The sequence below is a fragment of the Apaloderma vittatum genome, unplaced genomic scaffold, assembly GCF_000703405.1.
Source record: "Apaloderma vittatum isolate BGI_N311 unplaced genomic scaffold, ASM70340v1 scaffold5816, whole genome shotgun sequence".
Taxonomy (NCBI): domain Eukaryota; kingdom Metazoa; phylum Chordata; class Aves; order Trogoniformes; family Trogonidae; genus Apaloderma; species Apaloderma vittatum.
In genome coordinates this window covers 1-22,814 of record NW_009719885.1, presented here as the reverse complement: position 1 = coordinate 22,814, position 22,814 = coordinate 1, and the positions used below count along the sequence as shown (strand labels likewise).

General features: G+C 41.3%; 1 protein-coding gene across 1 annotated transcript in view; it reads left to right on the top strand.

Annotated features, from left to right (window-relative positions):
- DNAJC13 (DnaJ (Hsp40) homolog, subfamily C, member 13) overlaps positions 1-19,405 on the top strand; it is a 43,248-nt gene extending 23,843 nt beyond the window's left edge. Inside the window, exons 29-55 of the mRNA XM_009870813.1 lie at positions 16-170; positions 1,126-1,171; positions 1,409-1,563; positions 1,877-2,078; positions 2,825-2,940; positions 3,820-3,898; positions 4,478-4,613; positions 5,296-5,480; positions 6,119-6,193; positions 6,388-6,507; positions 7,517-7,696; positions 8,593-8,760; positions 9,380-9,493; positions 9,837-9,953; positions 10,030-10,207; positions 11,231-11,322; positions 11,700-11,799; positions 12,228-12,302; positions 12,466-12,578; positions 12,762-12,931; positions 13,292-13,334; positions 14,226-14,399; positions 14,992-15,171; positions 15,423-15,563; positions 15,997-16,140; positions 16,805-16,904; positions 19,177-19,405. Coding sequence (XP_009869115.1) covers positions 16-170; positions 1,126-1,171; positions 1,409-1,563; positions 1,877-2,078; positions 2,825-2,940; positions 3,820-3,898; positions 4,478-4,613; positions 5,296-5,480; positions 6,119-6,193; positions 6,388-6,507; positions 7,517-7,696; positions 8,593-8,760; positions 9,380-9,493; positions 9,837-9,953; positions 10,030-10,207; positions 11,231-11,322; positions 11,700-11,799; positions 12,228-12,302; positions 12,466-12,578; positions 12,762-12,931; positions 13,292-13,334; positions 14,226-14,399; positions 14,992-15,171; positions 15,423-15,563; positions 15,997-16,140; positions 16,805-16,904; positions 19,177-19,274 — 3,456 coding nt within the window. The 3' untranslated portion in view covers positions 19,275-19,405. The remainder of the gene's footprint in view (positions 1-15; positions 171-1,125; positions 1,172-1,408; positions 1,564-1,876; positions 2,079-2,824; positions 2,941-3,819; positions 3,899-4,477; positions 4,614-5,295; positions 5,481-6,118; positions 6,194-6,387; positions 6,508-7,516; positions 7,697-8,592; positions 8,761-9,379; positions 9,494-9,836; positions 9,954-10,029; positions 10,208-11,230; positions 11,323-11,699; positions 11,800-12,227; positions 12,303-12,465; positions 12,579-12,761; positions 12,932-13,291; positions 13,335-14,225; positions 14,400-14,991; positions 15,172-15,422; positions 15,564-15,996; positions 16,141-16,804; positions 16,905-19,176) is intronic.
- Positions 19,406-22,814: the final 3,409 nt, after the last annotated feature.

The window sequence follows — 22,814 nt, the reverse complement described above, 5'->3', positions numbered from 1 at the left end:
TGTGTTTGATTTCAGCTATTACTGACTTTTGATCCTATCCTTGTGGAAAAAGTCGCTATATTGCTGTTTCATGTCATGCAAGATAACCCTCAGTTACCTCGATTTTATCTGAGTGGAGTATTCTTCTTTATCATGATGTACACGGGTTCCAATGTACTTCCTGTTGCAAGGTGAGGAAAAAGCATAGCTAAAAATACCTCTTGACCAGTGATACTCAGAAAGACTGCCACTCTAAATGCTCCGGGGAGTGTGGCTTGCCTAGAACAAACAGGAAATTGCAAGCAAACACCCTACACAAGAATTACCTTCACATGGTCTAGTCAACCACTAAAAATATTTAATTACTTATGGCCCTGATGGGAAGGGAATGAGAGCATGTCTCTGATCACATAGTTCTAACTGTATAACAAGGCATGGCATCTTGTAGAAGAACAATTGTGACAGGCACTAAAGAGTAGTAATATAGGCTACTGATACGCTGATATAGTTTTTGATAGTAAGCAGCCGTCAGAAGTGGTGGGAAAATCTAGTAGCCTGTTTTAATGCTGAAGCCTGAAACAGTTAAATCAGTTTGTGCTGACACAGATGCACTGCACACGCAGGTGGCTATTGCAGTTCATTCCAGTACTCTTCCTTGAAATTCATTACTTTATAAAAAGCTGTTGTGCAATTTCAGTTAAGTCTTTTCCGTAGCAAAATGCGTTGGGAAATACGTGTGTGTTTATGCGATGACTCTAGTGTAACAGTTCTGACAGCAGTTAGTGTAAAATCATCTTATTTCACCCCTGCAACGATGGTATGACAGCACAGGGAGAAATTTGTAGAGACCTGCGGAACCTTTCCCTATCAGCTTCATTTTTTCTGTGTGGAGAAAACAAGCTTTCAGGAACTAGTCTCTAAAACTGAATGATGAATGTAAGGCAACATCTGTAGTGTGGGTGTGCTTAAATTGGTGGAGTTCCTGAGGATTTGCTGGACTTTTTTAGAGATTCATTCAATTGTTGCTGTTACACTTTTATCTCAAAGTTAAATATATGAGATTTGCCAGCTGGCCTATGTTGGTCTACCTATCTTTCAAGGGTGCCTTAAGTATCAGTTAGAAAATAACAGCTGTTTCTCTTCTAGGTTTTTGAAGTACACACACACAAAACAAGCTTTCAAGTCTGAAGAAGTGAGTAGTTTGCAGAAGTAATTACATCTGTTTCTGAATAGTTTTGCAGGCTGCCTGTTTTTGTTTTAGCAATACTTGATGCTTTGTTCCTTTTTCTAAGTTCTCAAGAGTTAGAATTTAAGAACTATAAGGGAAAAGGGAGAGAGGATTTCTTTTTTTTTTTTTTTTTATATCTCAGGTTGGTTAGCAAGACTGAATTCAGTTACCTTTGAGATGACAATGTGATCTCTTCTGTAGACAAAAGGTCAAGATATTGTTCAAAGAAGTATACTTGGACATATCCTTCCTGAGGCAATGGTGTGTTATTTAGAAAACTATGAACCAGAAAAATTTTCGGAGATATTCCTTGGAGAATTTGACACGCCAGAAGCTATTTGGAGCAGTGAAATGAGGTAACTGTTTTCTGTCAGAGAAGTAAATCTGAACTACTTTTCATGTTGGATAGGTCTTGTCTTTAACATTTCTGATGAAAGCCAAAAATAACTGGATTCCATGGTTTAATTATTTCCCTCTGTTTGCCTTCTGTGAGGGCAATGTCTTGCTTCTATCAAAAATAATGGACAGGGGGAGTGGGATTGGCAATGGGAAGGGGAATAATTCCCTGAACATTTGACAACACACTTTGCATTTCCCGCTATCATATTTAAGTTCACTGAGGATTGGGCATCGCTTGGCAAATGTTAAACCAATCTGTGTAACTTCTAGGCGCCTGATGATAGAAAAGATTGCTGCTCATCTTGCTGACTTCACCCCTCGTCTTCAAAGCAATACAAGAGCACTCTACCAGTACTGTCCTATCCCAGTTATCAACTATCCACAGCTGGAAAATGAGTTGTTCTGTAATATTTATTACCTCAAGCATCTTTGTGATACGCTCAGATTTCCAGACTGGCCAATTAAAGATCCAGTAAGTAAGGAGTATTTTAGGATTCATTTAGTTCTTGATCTTTGAGTCCTAAAAGTGGAATCTGTAACTAAAAATAAGGCAATGATATCCTGTGTTTGTTGCAAGTAACTGATTGATCCTGATTTTTGGTTCCTGGGCAAATGTGTTAAACACTCCTTTATCTTGAAGCAGAATAATCTTCATGCCATATGGCAACCACATATTAAGTATAACCTCCTTGTGGTGACTACTTAAAAAAGCAAAATAAAGCATCCAAGAAACTTCAAATAGTGTTTCAATGAACCTCAAGTGATTGAGGTAAAGAGCCCATCACTCTTGAGTTCTTATTTGTCCACACCAGAGAAGAAACCGAGCTTTGTGTCTGTACATTAACTGAATTGATGAGATCTTCTGTGTTCGGGTCTATGGTCCAGATCTATCTAAGCAGCTTCACTTACTCATGCAGCTTTACACTTTTTCTAGCAGTGAGATGTGAACTGCACATCATTTAAATGATTATCCCTCTTACACAGACATTTTAATCTTAAGATGCTCTTACCTTGCATAAAACAAAGCACTGCAGTGAAGCAAAGTCTTAATCGCTTTCTGACTGGAGGGGGAACCATAATTACTGAAGGTGAAAGGAGTAGGTCTTTGAACTTGGGGTAATGGGTGATAAGGATTCATTAATAAAGTAGTAGTTTATTTAAAAAGATTGTTCACTGATGTCAGTGTAAATGAAGCACTAATGTATCACAATTATTTAGGTTAAACTGTTGAAAGATACACTGGAAGCTTGGAAGAAGGAGGTAGAAAAGAAGCCACCTACAATGTCAATAGATGATGCTTATGAAGTCCTTAACCTTCCCAGAGGACAAGGCCAGTAAGTAGTTTTCGGTATTTAAAGCTCTAGAACTACATTTGCATAAACCGTATGCTGAACAAACTGAAGTTTCTTCCCTCAGTACCTGCAACCATTAGTGGTCCCAGATCAGTTATGTCTAGCACCTCCTTCATTCACAGTGGAAGATGCATTATCTACAAAGAAGCAGAGCTTGAAAATCCAGCTCTAGCATCGGAGAGAATGATTGTGAAGTGTTCAGATGAATTGAAACTGGGGAAAAATGCTTTGAGTTCACTTCAGAATATTCACTGGGCTGTTTTACAGGATGAGCATTAGACTCAATCATAGTGAGCAAAGAATATGGCAGAATTTGAATATGTTTACAGTGTGATTTAGTTTCTCTCATCATCCTTTTCCCCTGTGCTAAATACTGTCCTTTTTCTTGGTGAAATCATCAGGACTTTTTAACCTCATATCTTGCCATTAGTTTCTTCCGACTTCAGGCCTGTAGAAGAGAACTGACAGCACTTTGTATTGGACAGAACACTAACTACAAATCATGAGCTACCAGCTTTTCCCACTTACAGCTTATTTAGACTCTTCATTTAGAAGATTCAGGGACTTTGAGCACCCTCTGGTTAGTGTATTCAGTACAAGAGATGAAAACAATTGATATTTCTAAAATTTCTTTCTATTCCATGGCCACATGATTAGCCCTATTCAGTGTCAACTGATGAAGCAGAATTTTCCAACTGAAATATGAGAACTTTGTAGTTTTCACTGACCTGCAGTTACTGTTAGTACTGTTGCCAGGTTTGTTTTTCTGTTTCATGTATGTGTGTGTATACACACACACACACACACATATATATATATGTATGTATGTTACTCAGTATAATGGGGCTTGGTTTTTTGTAGGCATGATGAAAGCAAGATAAGGAAAGCTTATTTCAGGCTGGCACAAAAATATCACCCAGACAAGAATCCGGAAGGGAGGGTATGTACGACACAAACTTACAGTGTTAATAAAATAGGGGAAAAAATTTCTGTTATGTGCATTACTAATTCTGAAATGCCCGCTTATATTTTGTTTCTCCATTTTAAAACCTATGCCCTAGATGAGTACTAGAATACAAAATTAATCCTATGGATGAGTAATTTAACTGATGTCAATCCAAGAACATTAGGATTTCTAGTGGATGTAATCAGGTTAGACCCGTGTATTAGAAAGTGTCTGGTTTTGAGAGTTACACAGGAACTACTTGCTCCATTTCAGAGACAGATCACATCCTCTGACCCATTTGTACAAGCAATCAGATTGTACTTCCCACTTTTGTTGTAGTGGGATTGACTTAGTTTTAAGTCTCTTGCCTATGGTGGAGTTTAGGAGGCAAAAGAAAACTGATCTGTGAACCAGTGTTATCTGGAGTATTTTCTGAAGTGTAATAAGGCAATAAAAAAGCGTTGTAGCTAATAACTTGGAATGCTTTATTTCCCTTGCATCTGAACTGATGCTGCAGACTTGTAACTTAGGGGGTTCTTAGCAACTCTTAAGACTGTTCATTTTTATTTGCAGGATATGTTTGAAAAAGTGAATAAGGCATATGAGTTTCTGTGCACAAAGTCTGCCAAGGTGATAGATGGGCCAGATCCAGAAAACATAATTTTGATCTTGAAGACTCAAAGCATCCTCTTCAACAGGCATAGGGAAGGTAAGCATGCTATCTCGTAAGAACGTTTTATTTTCACTTCTTTAGAGGCCACAATGTTACGTAGCCACAGTAAAGGGCTTCACAATAGGACTCTCTTCCACGAAATAAATTCATCTGCAGTAAAAGTTAATGTGCAGTCGTAGCTCTGTCGGGTGTGTGGAGAGGCAGTGACAATGTTAGTGTAGACTGATACAGATTGGCTCACAGTCGGCTCCATACTGCAAGGGGAAATTGTTCTTGGTCGTTGCTGAACTCTAAAAGAATGAAAAATGAAATTATTTAAAACATATGATCGCCACGTTGAACTGGAAAAGGTCCTTACAGGCGCGTTGTTAGACAGTCTGGGCCTGAGACAGACCAAGCTGTATTTGTGTTTCTCTGGAGTCAGACAAGCATCATTTGAAGGCTCTGAGTGGGGGGCTTGCTGAGCTGGAGATAAGTCATCTTAATCTTGAAAGAGTTTCTTTCCATGAAGCTCTGTCAGCTTCTAGCATGGACAGTCTTATGTGACAAGAAGTCAGATTGTGCGGACTGCTCAGTCTGTTGCAGTTTTGCCAGATATTGTTTTTTTGACTCCTAGTCCTTATAATACCTGATAGATCTTTAACTGGTAATTATGTGGTGGTTTAAATTGCTTAGTCTCTGCATATGTCAGCTTTGACTTTTTTTTTTTCTTTTTCAGAGTTGAAACCTTACAAGTATGCGGGCTATCCTATGCTGATAAAGACTATTACCATTGAAACATCAGATGACCTTTTGTTTTCCAAAGAATCTCCTCTGTTGCCTGCTGCTACAGAACTTGCTTTTCATACTGTCAACTGTTCAGCATTAAATGCAGAAGAACTGAGAAGAGAAAATGGAATTGAGGTAAATGGAAAGAAACTTACTGGAAGGATTTTTTAATTTAAGTCTAACTTTTCCACAGCTGAACATCCTAGATCCAAAATGCATAGGACACCAGGTGCAATCTGAGAATCACATGTGGTCTTGAGATACTGGTCCATCCTTTCTGGCTGCAGTAGGAGAAGCCTCTTGTAGCGTGTGCCCCTTTCTGGACTTAGGCATGTCTGTTGAACTGTGGATAAGCAAACTAGATATGATGATTATCTTACTTCTTAATGGAGTTTTGTAAAGAGCTTCCACATTCTGTATGTGGAGGAATAAACACAAACAAGTCACTTGAGCAGAAGCGCTTTTCACTGCACATATTGGAATCGTAGAATCCTTGGAAAAGACCAATGGATTCCAACTGTAAGTTAACACTGCCAAGTCCCACTAACCCATGTCCCTGAGCATTACTTCTACATGGCTTTTAAATCGCTCCAGGGATGAAGACTCCCCTGCTTTTCCTGGGCAGCCTGTCCGGGTACGCGGTGAACCTTTACATGAAGAAATTCTTCCTAACGTCCAGCCGAAGCCTCCCCTGGCACAGCTAATGTTTTATTTCTGCCAGCCTTTATCAGATTTTGTTGTGACTGAATTTATGCATCATCCATTCCTCACAGGTCCTGCAAGAAGCATTTAATCGTTGTGTAGCAGTCTTGACTCATTCTAGTAAACCAGATGATATGTGTGTACAGGTAGGTCGCAGCAACTTTAACTGATTATATCAGCTTTTCAGAAGGCAACGTATTTTATAACATATATAAAATATGATAATAAATATACATGTATGTATAGTGTAAAATATTGATGTAGTGTTATATATGTTATGAAATAGGATTGTAAACATGCATTTTCTTTCCAGTTGGAAGCAATAAAATATTTTTTGTAGGTGTGTGGCTATATTAGTAAGTGTTACAGTGTCGCAGCTCAGTTTGAGGAATGCAGAGAGAAGATTACAGAAATGCCTAACATCATTAAGGACCTCTGCAGACTGCTGTACTATGGCAAGGTAGGAGCTCCTTTCCTTTGCCTAAATGAGTGTTTAACTGTTCAGTGTTTAGGGGAATACCTTGCTCTTCAGGAAGGTAGGATGATTGCAGAGACTGATCGAACCCTTATGTAAGATCCCAGCTAAACATTTTGGGACACAAAACTGCTGCCTTGTTTTCAACACTAGTATTTGAATCCCTTTAGTGGACTTAGAGTGCAATCACAATAAAGATCCAGATGCTTTTGCCTTTTAACCAATCATAGAATGACCTAGGCCGGAAGGGACCTGAGAGATCATTTAATCCAACCTCCCTGTCATGGGCAGGGACGCCTCTCAACTAGATCAGGCGACACATGGGAACTGAACAGGGGATGTGTCTAGTTGATTAGTTTACTGTACTAAATGGGCAGATAAAAGTGGTAGAGCTGGATCTTATGGAAACAGGTAAACTCCTAAATCAACATAAACTCTGGGAACAGTATTCAAGAAGTTTTGTTGCCATTTAGCTCCTTAGAACTTGCCTTATGTTAGATAAATGCTGAATTTTGACTGAATTAAGAAAGGGAAGCTGGTCTTGAGCTTTTCATATTGAGTATGTAAAGGCAGAAGACTATAAAAGACCGTAGAAACCAGACTGGAGTAATTGACTGTTGATGCCTGTGTGTTCTTCAGTCGCTGCAGAACGTATGCATTGCCATACAAAGCTCAGCTGGGAATCGCTGCCACCTTCTTGAATTGTTTTTTCACCAGTTCATCAATGCTCCTTTCTAATCATATGAAACAACTATTCAATTACTCTTCCTTTGAAAGATGCTAATTAGCCATGGTTTTTGGCTACCAGACACTTCAACTGCAGATGATGTTCTGTCTACTTCAATATTCCTCTCTGCACTGCTTACACAGTACTCTAGAATTAGTCTTTAGCTCTAGAATTAGCAAGTTTTAGCTTTAAACCTTTGTTTGGTGAGGAAGCCAGCTGGGTTTCTTTGGTCACGAGTACTAAAGCAAACTTTTTTCCCTCCCTCAGAACATACCACGAGTAGCTGCTTTGGGAGTAGAGTGTGTTAGTTCCTTTGCCCTAGATTACTGGCTGCAAACACACTTGTTCCAAGCTGGATGTCTGTGGTACTTACTGGGTTACCTCTTCAACTATGACTACACTTTAGAAGAGAGCGGTATTCAGAAGAGTGAGGATTCAAATCACCAGGTAATGTTAACATGCTTTCAGGCACCAATGATTGTTGCTTGTCACCTCTTAAAAACTAAATGCATTCAAATACTAGTTGGAATCATCGAATTACATAAATAGTAATGTTAACAGAGCAGTTTTGGGAGGGGATTTTTGTGTAGGGCTGTAAAAACCGTTGTTTGGGGTTTGTTTGTTTGTTTTTTTTCTTAGAGTGGTTCATGTTTTGAGTTCAAATGTTCAAACTGCCAAATGTAATTTATAATAAACTTGATGCAAGAGGATTTTATCTACAGTGAACAGTAAAAAAAAGTAAATCTGTGCTATGAGAAGAAAAAGTCTTCTTAAATCTCGAGGCTTGACTGAAGAGATTGTCTAGCGCTACCACAAACTTAGTGGAAATGTCTACTTTAGGACCGTGTTGTCCCTTTGCCCCACAGCTGTGTAAGTGGCTTCACCCTTCCATTTGCTTAAATGGTGACCCCTTGAACATGACATTTCTTCATCAGCTGCTGGGTGAGATGAGCTTTGAACAGTCTATTGTAGTTACTAACTCTTGTGTCACTGTCATAAATGGCTTACGATGCCCATTCTTGACTGTGCTGGCAGGAACTGTTGTCTGGTCAGCAGCTATTACACTGAACAGCTTCTATAGCTTCAGCTCATCTTGGTGCCCCAGGTTTTCCTACTTGACCGTGATCAGGCTCTTTATTAAGCTCACGACGCAGCGATCATGTCGTGCTGTTCTGAAGTGCCTGGTGTTTTGTTAGACATCGGTGCACAGTTGGCAAGGCAGATAAATAAAGAAAACCTATTCTGTTCATTCTGGTGCAGAAGTGTTGGACACCTCTTTCTGGCTGATCTGCTATTTCTTCAGTAAGCTACAGTTCTTTAATAACTGTGTTTCTGTTCTTCAGGAGGTAGCAAATAGCCTTGCTAAGCTCAGTCTTCTGGCCTTGAGCCGCCTTGGAGGGTATCTCTCTGAGGAGCAAGCTACGCCTGAAAACCCGACGATTAGGAAAAGCTTGGCTGGAATGTTGACGCCCTATATTGCAAGAAAACTCACTGTGGTCAGTCCCACAGAGGTAAACATCTGTTGGCCAAAACTTTCTGTGGTCATTTATAGAAGCTCACTTCTGGAACACTGAACTCGTCCTGTATCAGGTCTTAAGAAGAGCAGTGTGGGGTATTTTTGCAGTTGGAGTAACTGCAAGGAAAAGAAGCTGGCTTAGCTTCAAATGTTGTGGACAATAACCTGTAGAATAGATTAGAATATAGGAAGAGTGCCCTGTAGAATAATATGGGAACAAAGATGGGAGCAAATAAGGCAATTGTTGAAGGCTTAAGTATATAATGATATTGGAGAGCAAAGGCCAAACTTTCCCTCTTTGAAAGTTGTGCTGAGGAAGTTGTGCATAAAGAGATACTGCAGATAGTTGTTGCTCACTGTCAAAATTAGGAGAACCTGCAATAAGTGTGGCGCAAAGCAGAATGAAGAAAAATTAAAATACAAATTGCATTGTACCAAATAACTCACAATTTTTATGGCATGTGGGAAACTTGACTCTTTAAACTTGCTCATGAAACCAGACTAATTGTTAAAGAGATCAGACTAACTGATATCATGCCATGTGCTGATTGCCATGCCTAATGATCCAAAACTGTTGTACATGTGTTGCATGATGTAAATTCCTTGTTTCTTAGACACTGAAGATGCTTAACAGTAACACAGAGAACCCCTACTTGATCTGGAACAATGGGACAAGAGCTGAATTACTTGAGTTTTTAGAATCTCAACAAGAAAGCATGATTAAGAGAGTAAGATACCCTTTACTTTGAAGTCCACTGCTATTTTTTGCTGTTATTTTTTAAACTGTTTTGTGTTTTGGTACATCCACCTGTGGTGCAGTGGGTATAGTTAATACAAGTATCCATTGTTGTCTATGCCTAAGTCACTTTCTTCATTAAGTAGCCTTAAAAAACCTGAGTTGTTTTTTTTTATCTCCTGCAGTGTTTCATCAGTCTTGAGCTTCTGACTTTTGCTAAAGCTTGAAGTTTTCTGTTTAACTTTCAACTGTTGTCTTTTTCATTACTGGGTTAGAGCTTTACGCTTTCCACAAGATTTTCTGTGTAAGCTTTTGCTGCTTATCTCTGCTTAAAGGGTGATTGTGACAAGAGCTACGGATCTGACTTTGTGTTCAGTGACCATGCAAAGGAACTTATTGTGGGAGAGGTTTTTGTTAGAGTCTACAATGAGGTCCCTACCTTCCAACTAGAGGTGAGATGTAGCTATTGCTGAAACTGGTATTTGGAATGTTACCACAGCTAAAAATGCTCTCATCTCTAATTTAAAGCTTCCTAAAGCATTTGCTGCAAGCCTCTTGGATTATATAGGCTCACAAGCACAGTACCTTCACACGCTAATGGCAATTACGCAGACTGGGAAAGTGGAGTCCAATCAACACGGAGATCGGTTACGGAGAGTTGAAATGGCCCTGGAGGCTCTGAGAAATGTGATAAAGCACAACCCAGGTAGGCTTAAAACTGAATTTGTCTGATAAGTGTTCTTGTGGATCAAGCATAAAAAAAATGCAGTCTTTATCCTCTCACAAGAAGGAAGCTTGTTTTGCTGACTAACAGACTTTTAGCATTGTTAAACCATATAGGCTTTTTTTCTTTTTTTTTTTTTCTTTTGGTTTTTCTTTTGGTTTTTCTTTTGGTTTTTCTTTTGGTTTTTCTTTTGGTTTTTCTTTTGGTTTTTCTTTTGGTTTTTCTTTTGGTTTTTCTTTTGGTTTTTCTTTTGGTTTTTCTTTTGGTTTTTCTTTTGGTTTTTCTTTTGGTTTTTCTTTTGGTTTTTCTTTTGGTTTTTCTTTTGGTTTTTCTTTTGGTTTTTCTTTTGGTTTTTCTTTTGGTTTTTCTTTTGGTTTTTTTTTTTCTCCTGGAGAACATTATCAGTAAATGAATTGAAGTTTTGTGTGAGATTGAAGCATTATCTGTTTTCTTCTCTGAAATGTTGGGATTTAACTCTAATTCTAGCCAGCTGTTGCTGGGAAGACTTAAACCTATTGGGTAGAACTTTCTGTAATCCTCCACAGAATCTTTTGCTGATTTTTAAACTTCCTTGCGTCAAGAACCTCCTTGAACTGAGTACTGCATGCTAGTAAACACCTAAAAGCGTGTTGAGATTACTAAAGCAGGAGGAGAAGATGCTCTTGGGAGCGGGTAGCTAATACCTGCAAAGATTTATGAGCAGATTCCCATGTACAAACTGGAAAAGCCAGCAATTAGGCTGTTTTCCTACTCTGTTATATGTTAGTTTTAAAAGTAGCTTGTGTTACTATTGTGACTTCTAGTAATAGCTGCTTGGGTGGACTTTGTGACTTCCTAATTCTGTAGCGAGTCTGTCCTGTGGGAGCTGATTTAACTACTGTGGCAGATTATATACAGAAATGTAGACTTTAACTCCTCTCTTTATAGTGACATGTGGGCTTGGGATGGCTTCAGTGAATGCTTTCGCTAACATGAAGAGAGAATAAATGATGTGGTCTCTTGCAGGTTCTGAGTGTGAATGTATAGGTCACTTCAAGTTGATATTCTCCCTCCTGCGTGTTCATGGGGCTGGCCAGGTGCAGCAGTTGGCTCTGGAGGTAAAAAGAAATAGAATGAAAAAAAAACCCACAAAAACTCACATAAAAAACCCAAAACAAACAAAAAAACCACATAAAACAAACCAACAAAATATAAAAACAAACCAAACAACCTAAGGGGCATAAACCTGACTGGGTAAATGTTAGAGTAGCACCTAAAAAATATCAGGATTGGAGTTCCAAGGTGTCAGTTCCTCCTCAGAGGAACAAGTGATATGCTTCTTTTTTCCCAAGGTGACAATTTGGTGGCAGGAATAAACCCTGTATATATTAGCTCTATTGGCCAGTGGGGTGACAGAGTTTATCATACACTGCATTTTCTGGTCAGTATCTTAACAACTGGAATATAATCAAGTGTTGTTTCTGATCTTTTACAGGTAGTGAACATCGTAACAAGTAACCAAGAATGTGTTAACAACATTGCTGAAGCAATGGTTCTTGCAAACTTACTGGCACTCCTGCATTCCTTACCTTCAAGTACGTACCTTATAATTTTTAGTCTTGCAAGGCAAAGGATTTCCAACTTGGAAATTGATTGGAATTTAGCTGGCAAGCTTACTACTGAGTCAGATTAAAACAGCATTTCTGTGGGAATGATTAAAAAAAAAAATGTTCTGTGTAACCTGTTTGTCTTAAATGTGTGAGATGAAATATAGAGATAGCAGGTATTTGAATTGTGCTTGAATTGTGTAGTATTTATTAACTAATTCTCTTAGGGAATTTAGATAATAAACATGTAATTCAAGAAATTGTGCTGTACTATAACCACATTTAGCCAGAAATCCCTAAGCTTGCAGTTGCCATAAGCTTTATTGTGGTTTTGATGCAGATTTTTCACATCAGTTTAGTTTGATTAGCTAATTGCCTGTATGGTACCAAGTTCTTAATACTTTTTATTTTGACAGGTCGGCAACTTGTGCTTGAGACGTTGTATGCTTTGACATCTAGTACAAAAGTGATTAAAGAGGCCATGGCAAAAGGTACAGTACCACATGGAAAGCAAATGTTTCTGCGACACTGGACTTGAAGTAAATACAGTGGCCAAATCTACTCTTCCTTTTAGAACAATCAATGTGGAATTGGTGAATTCATGCTACTTGTGACCAGAAAAAAGCCTGAAAGTTTTCCTGTCTCTTTGTACAGGTGCTTTAATCTACTTACTAGATATGTTTTGCAACTCAACTCATCCACAGGTCCGAGCGCAAACAGCGGAGCTCTTTGCTAAAATGACTGCGGATAAGCTGGTGGGTCCAAAGGTGAGAATCTGAACAGCTCTTGTTGGAACTCTTATTTTAATGGCAGCTGCCTCTCTCTAAACATACAACAAAATTTTTAAAAAACCCATATTTGGGAACAACAGAAAAAAATACAACTTTGTGTGTGTGTTAGTTAGTTAGTCTTATGGTATACTAAATGTCACTTCTGTTCATCCTTTCTAGGTTAGAATTACACTAATGAAATTTTTACCTGGAGTCTTCATGGATGCCATGAGAGACAACCCAGAAGCTGCTGTTCATATCTTCGAGGGAACTCATGAAAATCCAGAGTTAATTTGGAACGACAGCTCCAGAGAGAAAGTATCAACAACAGTTCGAGAAATGATGCTTGAGTACGTGGAGACCTACTGAGCAAGTATTTCCTCAGCTGAGACTCTCGCAGCAGCAGTAAACCCGAGCTGCTGTGAAAAACCTGTCACACAGAGCTCTGCCTGTTAAAAGTAGAACCCTTGCAAGCCAGGCTTGAGTGAAAAGAAGCTTCCTCACTGTTTGTATCTTGCACCTGTAACTCTGACTCAGGTGGTGTTTGTGCACAATCCAGGTGTTTGCTCACTGCTCTAAGGTGTGGGTGAGGGGTTACAGTGAGGAGAAAACAGGGTTCAGAAACTTGAACTACTTCACAATAATGGAGGGAGACTGAGGTTTCAACTAGACTGCTTCTTATACTGTTCATTAAAACTTTCTTTTTATAGGCACTTTAAACTTCAGAGGGATAACCCAGACACTAACTGGAAGGTAAAAGTAAACTGTTTCTACTCTGAGTGTGTCCAGGGAGGCTCTAAGTCAGCTGAAAATACATGCATGTATGTAACTGACAGGCTTTCCTCTTAAAGTACCACCAGGAACACACCGCTGTGTTAACACAACTGCTTCAACGTGCTTTCATTACTTCTTGTCCCTTGAAATCAAACACTTTATTGGCAGTGGTTTTGCCAGTAATACTCTGAATTCTAGTAGTTCAGGCCATTCTAAAACTTTATCAAAAGTCAGCAACAAAAGAGAATATTGGTTTGCTGGGAAAAAAAATCCTTTCCCTTATACATAGCTGTATTAAACTTGTGTATAAATGTTCAGGAGTTTTAGTAAGGCACTGAGTCTCAGAAGTGATTTTCCTGAGCTGTTCCATCACATCAGGTCAATCAGCAAGACGTGTCAGTCTGTAGTGCTTCCCTGTATCTGTGAAAGGCCAGGCATGATCTCCTCCCAGTTCAACCTTCCAACAACTTCTGAACACGTGCAGGATGGCTCTTTTGGTGCAGGTGGGAGCTTCACTGGGTGGGTGGTGAGAAACCTTTCCATGAAGTATGCAAGAGAGGAAGGAAAGGGCTGGCTTATCAGCCTCATTGCTTGTGCTTGCCTTGAACTAGTGCTTACCTCCAGTCTAGCTGTAGATTCTGTTACTTGTGTTTTTAGGAAGAAAAGCCCCCTGTAGTAGTGCTGCCTGCACTGTTCTTCCTACTCTCACTCCTTACATCATGTTTCTGCAAGACAGAGCATGGGCTGAGCTCGTGCAGCTCCATTCAGCGAGTTCAGTCACCCTTACTGCTTCGAGTCATGATGTTAGAGAAACAATTGCAGGTCTCAAATGCCCTTGCCAGTAACTCCTTCTGCTTTGCAATTCAACAGCTGCCAGAAGACTTTGCTGTGGTGTATGGTGAGGCAGAAGGTGAACTTTCAGTGGGGGGAGTCTTCCTGAGGATTTTTATTGCCCAGCCGGCCTGGGTTTTGCGGAAACCAAGAGAATTTCTCATTGCACTGTTGGAAAAACTTACAGAACTACTGGAGAAAAATAACCCCCATGTAAGATGATTTTTCTGATTCTGCTCTTGAACCTGTGTAGCAATCTTAAGCTGCTAATCTGTTAGCATTTGATTAAGTTAAATTCTTAGACTTTCTTCCAAACAAATTATTTTTTATCTACTTTCTGACTCTCTGTAAAAACATGCAGATATGTTTAGGTAACTTCAGAATACGAGTCAGTGATTTTTAAAGTCCCTGAAGCTGCGGAACTAGCTTCAGTAAGTCTTAGAGGCTTATTTTATGGTAGAGATGAGGCTTAACAAATGAATTATCTTTAATTATTCTGTGACTGATTCACCTAAGAAAAGGACACTTGTTCTATGCTGCCTACTGGCTTCTCAAGATGCTGGAAATAGTGCTTAGAAACTTGTTATCTGTGTTTCTGAAATGAATGAATATCTCTTGCTGTTAGAGCTGATCACATTGTTCTAACCTTCTGCTTTAACACTTAGGAAGCAAAGTGATGTTTAAAAGTATTTTGGGGAGGAATCTGTAATGCAGAGCAAGTAATGAAATGTTACTATTGCGATGATACACAAGGTTTACTGAGTTATCCTTTCTGTTGGTTTGTGGGTTTTTTTGTTTTCTGCAGGGGGAAACTTTGGAAACCATTACCACAGCGACCGTGTGCCTGTTCAGTGCCCAGCCTCAGCTGGCAGATCAAGTTCCTCCGCTTGGTCACCTTCACAAGATAATCCAAGCGATGAATCACAAGAACAACGCCATTCCTAAAAGCGCCATTCGTGTCATGCACATCCTGTCTGACAACGAGGTACCCGATTGTTTGTGTTGAAGGGGAGAAAAAAGCATAACTGGAGTTATTTGTATCATTTAGCAGCGCTCCTAGAAGCGCGATTTTAACTGTAAATATTGTGTACTGGGTGAACAAAGACTTAGAGTTAATTAATGGGGATCTGATACATTAAAAGCACCGAGAATTTTATGGTCTTGGCTTACCGTATCACCATAACCATCAAACGTAACATGAAATGACCTACTCTGGATGTTTCTGTCTGTCTCTAGCTTTGTGTTCGAGCAATGGCATCCCTAGAGACCATCAGCCCTCTCATGAATGGAATGAAAAAGAGGTCAGATGTAGTTGGTGTAGCCTGTGAAGCACTCAATCGAATGTTTCAGAAGGAACAAAATGACTTAGTTGCCCAAGTAAGTAGTATGTTCTCAGACTGTAAAAATGACATTTTTATATTTGGGTTTCTAAAAGGCTTGCAAGAAAAAAGATGCTGTTAACTTCAGCATCTAGGAGGCTTCCCAGAAGCCATCGAAGTAATAGAGGAGTCAGGAGTCAGTCCTTTATCCAAAATGCAGACCTGTTCAGTGATCTTACCTGAGCAGCAAAGCTTTAATGCATAGGATAGTGTCTGCTGGCGTCCGCTCTGAAAGCGTATCGTAGAAATGCCGACTGCTTCAGCTTAGCTTAGCCCTGGACAGAGCAGAACTGCTGGATGGTACCTTTGTCATCTCTTGTATGTGTTTACACAGCCTAAGCTTGCTTTGGTGCTTTTGGTTCACACTTACTCTAGTAACATAACGCATCTCCTAGTCTGTGTTGAGGCAACTCATGTGGGTTTGTTTGCAGGCTTTGAAAGCAGAGTTGGTCCCTTACCTTCTAAAGCTCCTTGAAGGTGTTGGTCTTGAGAACCTGGAAAGCCCATCTGCAACAAAAGCTCAGATTGTTAAAACTTTGAAATCCATGTCTCGCAGCCTGCAGTACGGAGAACAGGTCAGTACTGAGAAGCCTTTAACTGGGCTTCGTACACTTCTAAGTTCAAGCTCTCAGCATCCCTCATTTAATGTTGTGTGTGTCACTCCACCTATAATGTTAACATTGCAGAACTATAGAATGATAGTGGGTTGGAACATCTCTGTCTTTCTTACGGAGAAGTCATTGGTTCAATGCCTGTGTGGAGCAGAAATGAAAAAGACAAATCCCAAGTGTACAAACATGCTGTAAGCTTAACAGGCTGCTGCTGACAGGCCTTCAAACTTGGGTTAGAGATGTGAATTGCTCTGTTGTTCCTGGATAAACGCTGTTGCAGACAACTGCTGCAGCCGAGGGATGTGTGTTTGAGTTGATAAAATCTGTCCCGGTAACTGCTTGTTCTTGGTGGCTTTCCCTTGCCTTTGTACTCAAAATTTTCTCAAGGGGAAGGGAAACTGTGAACCAGTCTTTGCCCCAAGCTGACCCTGTGCTGCTGTGGTATGGGAAGAGACCAAAGCTGTAGGTACAAGTGGTGGCTTGCAGGGCTGCTTTTCCTTGTTGCCTGACGGGGAAACGAGGGTTTGGTAACCCCTTCAGAACAATTTGGTTCTGGAAAATTAGTTTGGTCCCCTGGAATATCACAGATGTCACTTGCTCACTGTGTTCATCTCTTCCAATGCTACAGGTAAATGAAATTCTGTCTCGTTCTTCTGTGTGGAGTGCCTTCAAGGATCAGAAACACGACTTGTTCATTTCTGAGACGCAAACAGCAGGATACCTCACAGGTTAGCAACCTTTTCCTATCTCTTTTCCGACTCACACCAAGCTGTTACTTGTCTGACTTGACTCTCAAGACAGTTTAGCCTCAGGACAGAGTGCCATCATGTGGCCTGAACATTCAACGCTGTAAAAATACAGGAAGCTGGTAAAACACTTCTCAAAAGCGAAACTTTTTTTTGTGATTGAGAATGTATTTTTCTGGATAGGCTTTGCTGTAGTCTTGTGTTAGTCCTGGGGAGCCATCAGCTGAACAGTCATTTGGTCTTACAAGTGCAGCCTCCCCAGCCAGGTTGGCAAGTCTTTCTTGACAAGTCTCAGCTGAAAGGGATTTGGGTTACGCAGGGAGTGTAACTGAATTAATGAGGTATGGATCAGGTGGCTGTACAGACAGGGAAATGTTTCTTGACAATACTAGCATGGTGCTGAGAAAATGAAGCAAGCACCTTTGGAGCCAGGAGCTAAGCATTCTAAAGCAGATGCTTAACAGTTGGAGAATAGGTGCGTTGCAACGCTTGATGGGGTTTTCCACACAGGAAAGGCTCGGTGCTTTAGCTCTGAGCGGGAGTTTTCTGTTTATTGCACCACTTAGTGCCACTTGGACAAAGAACACTGGAACACCTGCTTCAGTTGATATTTCATACATACTGTGAATTAAAAATATGGAGTAAATGCTGGCTGATAACTAGCTCAGAACTGAAACTATAGGAGATGTCAGGCAAGAAGCCAGGGCAGTATAGCTATCCAATTGCCTTAAGTGCTGCATTTTAATTCCCTAAATGTTTAAGTGCTTGCAAATGCAGGCGCTGTACAAATGCAGAGCGTAGATGGAAACTGAACTACAAGCTTTACTTTTTAACCTGCCTTATCTTGTATATTCTGCCTATATCTTGCTTCAACTTGCTTTGCTGTTTGCACTTCCCTTGAAACTTCCCTTGCTTATTTCTCTTCCCTCAGGTGTCTCTTCTCCTTCCCTTCTAACTGGCAGCAGTCCCCTTCACCTGAGAAGCGGGCTTTAGATCTGCTCTGCCAGGCAGCTTGCTAACCTCTGTGTAGCTCTAAAGCAGGTAGATACCACCTCGCAAAGCGCTCGCTGCACTTGCTGCACCCCACGGCACAGCTGCATGCCCTAGAGCTGTCACACGCGGGCGGCCCCAAACCCCACGCCACCGATACATTTGCCTTCTCCGAGCACGCGGGAGCAGAAAACTAACAACGGCAGTGGCTGGTACTCGCTAATACTAAACTTCTGGAGTGCGTTAGATTTCGTCTGCAATGGAGGGCTTTGAGGGACGAGAGAGCTAGTGGCGGTTTTGCACTAGAACGTGTAAAATTGGGTCTGACTCTTGGCAGGTGTCACTAATGGCCTGGCAAAGCGGAGTCCCCTTCTGAGGCCACAGAGTGGTGTTTCGTTTTTTACTTTTTTTCTTTATTTTTTTAAGCTGCGGGCCCTGCTTGCTTTGCTCTTTGGCCTGCAGTGGCAGCGTAGAACAGGCTGTGAGGAGACACACTGTGCTCTGGTGTTCTGGCTCCAGGCTGTGGTGTGAGAAGGGAGGGTGGGGCAATGATGGGATGGGAAATGTGGGAGAATGTGGTGTGGATGACTTTGGGGTGAGAGTAAAGGACCTGGAACGTGCCATGGGGAAGATAAGCCACATAGGCTGAAGGCTGTACCAGTGCAGGAACGTGCTGCAGTTGGCAGTTTCCTACAGCCATTAATCTGACCAGAGATGCTGTTTAAACACCTTGTGCTGTAACATAGGTTCTTATTGCACTTGCTGAAAGTTTAATTATGACTATAAATTTTAAACTCCAAGCTGTGGGGGAGAGGGGCTCTGCAGCACACAGCAAGCTGCCCCCAATAGTCACAGGCAGAGGGCTGTAGTTGTGGGCGGGAGTTCTGTGTCCCCAGCACGGGCTGCACATCCTGCAAACGCTGTTGCTTTTGCTCACTGAGGGCACAGAGAACTGCCAGGACCAGCCCATGGCAGCTCTGACACCTCTTCGGATGTCACGTGTGACTGGGAGCTCCTCAGCATTGCCAGCAGCAGTGGGACACGGGCCTGGCCATGCTGCACTTCAGCAGTAGTGCCAAGTGAGCTGGGCTCCCTAAACCCTGAGAGTTCCTGGGTTCTCCTAAAGCACCTGCTCTTAAGCGCTCTTGTTTAAGGTGGCTGGTTGACTCAGATAAGTCTTTGAGGGCTGCTGGAGGGAATAAAGCTGTTATGTCTCTCCTTGGAGTCAAAACTCATCACGGCTGCTCTGCTTTCTTCCCGGCAGGCCCTGGCGTTGCTGGTTACCTCACTGCAGGGACGGCGTCATCCGTGCTGCCCCACATCCCGCCTCCGGTTGACAACGACGCAGGAGACGTCAGCTAAGGACTGGAAATCCTTGGGGAAGAGTTGAAGGCAGGCTGGCCAGTGATGAGGAACAGCGCTTTCCTCCGACGAGTTGAACTTACTGCCTTTCCAAGTGTTTAATGACAGTGTTATTCCTTTTTCTATGACTGTTGGGTTTCTGGGATTTTTGTTTGTTTGTTTTGGGTTTGTTTTTTTTTTTTTAGGGTAAAGTCAGTGATTCTAACTATCACACTGTAACACAAGAAAAGCACTCTGTGGATCAGCTGAAATGGGTACACAAGAACTGTTTCTTGTTGTACATAAGCACATTTTGTTCCTTTGTATTTGTTTACAAGACTGTGAATCAAACTTTACTAGTTTTTATATTGTATGAATTAGCAGGGCTGGAGTTGAGCTACAGTCTTGAGGAATTGGGCTAAAATCACTTTGACCTCACCATCCCCCATGACAGGGGTGTCCCCTCTTTTCCCAGGCTGGTGTGATCGCTCCATAAAGGTGAGTTGCACAGGGCCTGTCCCTGCACCAGCTCACTCATCTCCTTCATCATCAGTCTCATCTTCTTCCTCCTCCCGAGGGCTGCCGGGGGCTGATGTCCGCGCATCCGGCAGGCTTGGCCAGACTGACAAAGCTTCAGCAAAAAAACCCTTACAGTTGACATGTTATGTAAGAAATTACGTGTAATTGTGAAATGTTCTATACATTATCCAGTATATAAAAACTTTCTATATTGAGTGTACATTATACAGATCATTCATATGTACATAAAATTTTAAAATAAAGGGAATTAAGAGACTTGTTAATATGCTAAAGGAGGTGTTTGTGTGTAGCTGTTGGTGGAGACTGGGCCTGGGGCTAAAGCACAGCTGGGCTGAACTGGGGGAACCATGCCTTGGGGTTTAGGGGTGTGTGTGACAGGGTCAAACCTTTATCAGATTCCAGTAGCTTCTACTGCCTTCTCAAAGATTTTAGTGAATTCCCTTAGATTCTAGGAGGTTCCTATCAGAGGCTAAGAGATTCTACTAGATTATAAGAGATTCTATTAGATTCCACTGTATTATTTTAGATTCTGAGAGCTTCTGTTAGATTGTATGCAGATACATTCAAATCAACACAGATATATACGGATATGAGCGGATACGAGCGGATAGTTGGAGCAATGTGGATACGCTTGGATGCATTTGGATACAACTGGAGCCATTTGGATATGCTCAGATACATACCTTTGGATATGTTCAAATACATTCGGAGGCACTTGGATACAAAAAGATATATCTGGATACCCTGGGATCTATTTGGAACACTCGGATTCTGTGGGATCAACTCAGATATGTTTGGATACAGGCATACGTTCAGATGCACACAGCTACATGTGGGTATATGCAGATATGCTCAGACACAGTCGGATCAACTCAGATACACTTAGGTCTGTTGGGATATATATGGATATGCTTGGTTGCACTCTATGATGTGTTCAGATCCACTCAGATATGGTCGGCTGCAATTGGACAGACTCAGATCAACACGGGTCTGTTTGGATCAACTCAGATGATACACTTGGATATGTTTTGATACAGACAGACGCAAATGGATATGTTCGAATACAAAAGGATGCTCACAGATATGTTCAGACACACTTGGATACATTCATATACACTGAGATTCTTTCTAAAAGAAGTTTCTTCCTAAATGAAAGCTTCTTCCTAACTAATGTTTTCTTTCTAAATGAAGTTTATTACTAACAATAAAACTTTCAAATACTAATAAGACAAACTTTCTGACACTAAAGCTTTCAAACACAGAAGTTTTCTTTCACACAAACACTTTTTATCTAACATTAAAAGATGGTTGGTTCTAAAAGAAAGATGATTCTAAAAGATTCTAAAGGCTTCTACTAGATTTTTACTAGATTCCACAAGATTCTAACAAAATATGATTCCATATTCCACAGGAGCTTCTGTTAGATTTTCCTAGATTCTAAGACGACTGCATTCTATGAGGGTCTGAAAAATTCTGTTAGCTTCTACTGGATTGTAAGAGTCTGATGTGTTTTGTTTTTTTTTTTAATTAAACTATGACAACTTACTTCTGAAAGCTGGAATCACTGCTGCACAGTCACACTGGGGGTGAGCAGCACCATGAGTCCCACTCCCACAGCCACAAGCCTGGGGGATGAGGGGGAAGAACTTGAGTTGTGGGCAGGGTGCAGCTCCAGGGGCACCCGCACAGCAAATGCCAGTCACCTTTAGCTTGTTTGTGTCATGTAAAAATCAACTGTCCTACTGTCACCAAAATCAGGACGAAAACCTCTCAACACCAATGTAATAGTAGAAGGCAGGCACTCTTTATTGCAGCACTGGATGCATGGGGACATCATTCCACCTACTGTGCATAGCACCTGAGGCAATGCTTATATTATACATATTTACCACATTTCCCAGAATAATCATACATATTCCAATTATTTCCAGAAATCATCATCATAACCTCTGCCGCCTTTGTGCAAGCTCATTTGTTTTATCAAGAGTCTCCGACGGTCCTCTGAGACCCCTGATGATCTTCCCATGGTTGTCCTTTTGGCAAAGTCATCGGTTCCGTTGCCATATCTGGGTGGCCTGTGGGACAGCCTGTGGGTCCTGGTCAAGTGGTTTGCAACGTTTTGCTTGGTTAATACATAAAATTGCAGTTCACTGTTTTTAGTTCCCACGCCTTAATGTTCTCTGTTCTTGTGATTATCTTGTTCTTATAACCCCCCAAGAATCCTATTGATTCTACCAACCTGAGCAGCAGGGCCCCCAGCACCCTTCAGGCCTGTTAGAAAATAGGTTTTATTTAGTGTTACAAAATTCAGCTTTGTACATGGCAGCTTGGAATCATGTAAAAGCAAGCCCCCCCCCCAGTTTTTAGGTGTAATAATTACAAGAGTGGGAGAACATGTATTGCTTCACGCTAGAGTCAAGGGTTTTTTTGTGTTCATCCAAATTAACTTCAAACATTACTGCACTGAACAAAATCCTTCTTCAGTGTCTCATCCCTCCGAGGCAGCTGCACAGTGAAGTTACATTTTTGCCGTCAGCTTCTTGGACTGGTCGAGCAGTTCCCACCTCGCAATCGTTGAGAGATGAACCTCGTCGGGCCCGTCGGCCAGGCGCAGGGTCCGCACTTGGGCAAACCTGCATGGGAAGAGGCAGCACAGGGGGTGGGTCTCAAGCCCAGTCGAGGTCCTGGCACAGACCTCGGAGAAGAGCGACTGCACAGGAGACACAGCAGAAGCTCCCTGGCACAAGTAAGACGCTTTGGAGCTACAGCCAAGTCTTTCTTTACTCACATAAAAGCCAAAGGAAAATCCTGGGAAACTCCCGGGATCGCGCAGGCAACCACTGTAAGCGCGGCCCGAGGGGCAGCCACGTTGACCAGGGCCACCTGGGGGTGCAAGAGAACTTGGTTTCAGTAACAGTTTCAAACGCAAGTGACGGCTTTTATCTGACAGCTCTACTGAAGGTCAATATCTCACAGCATGTTCCTATGACTCCTCTTTGGACTGGATGAGAGCTCAGCTCT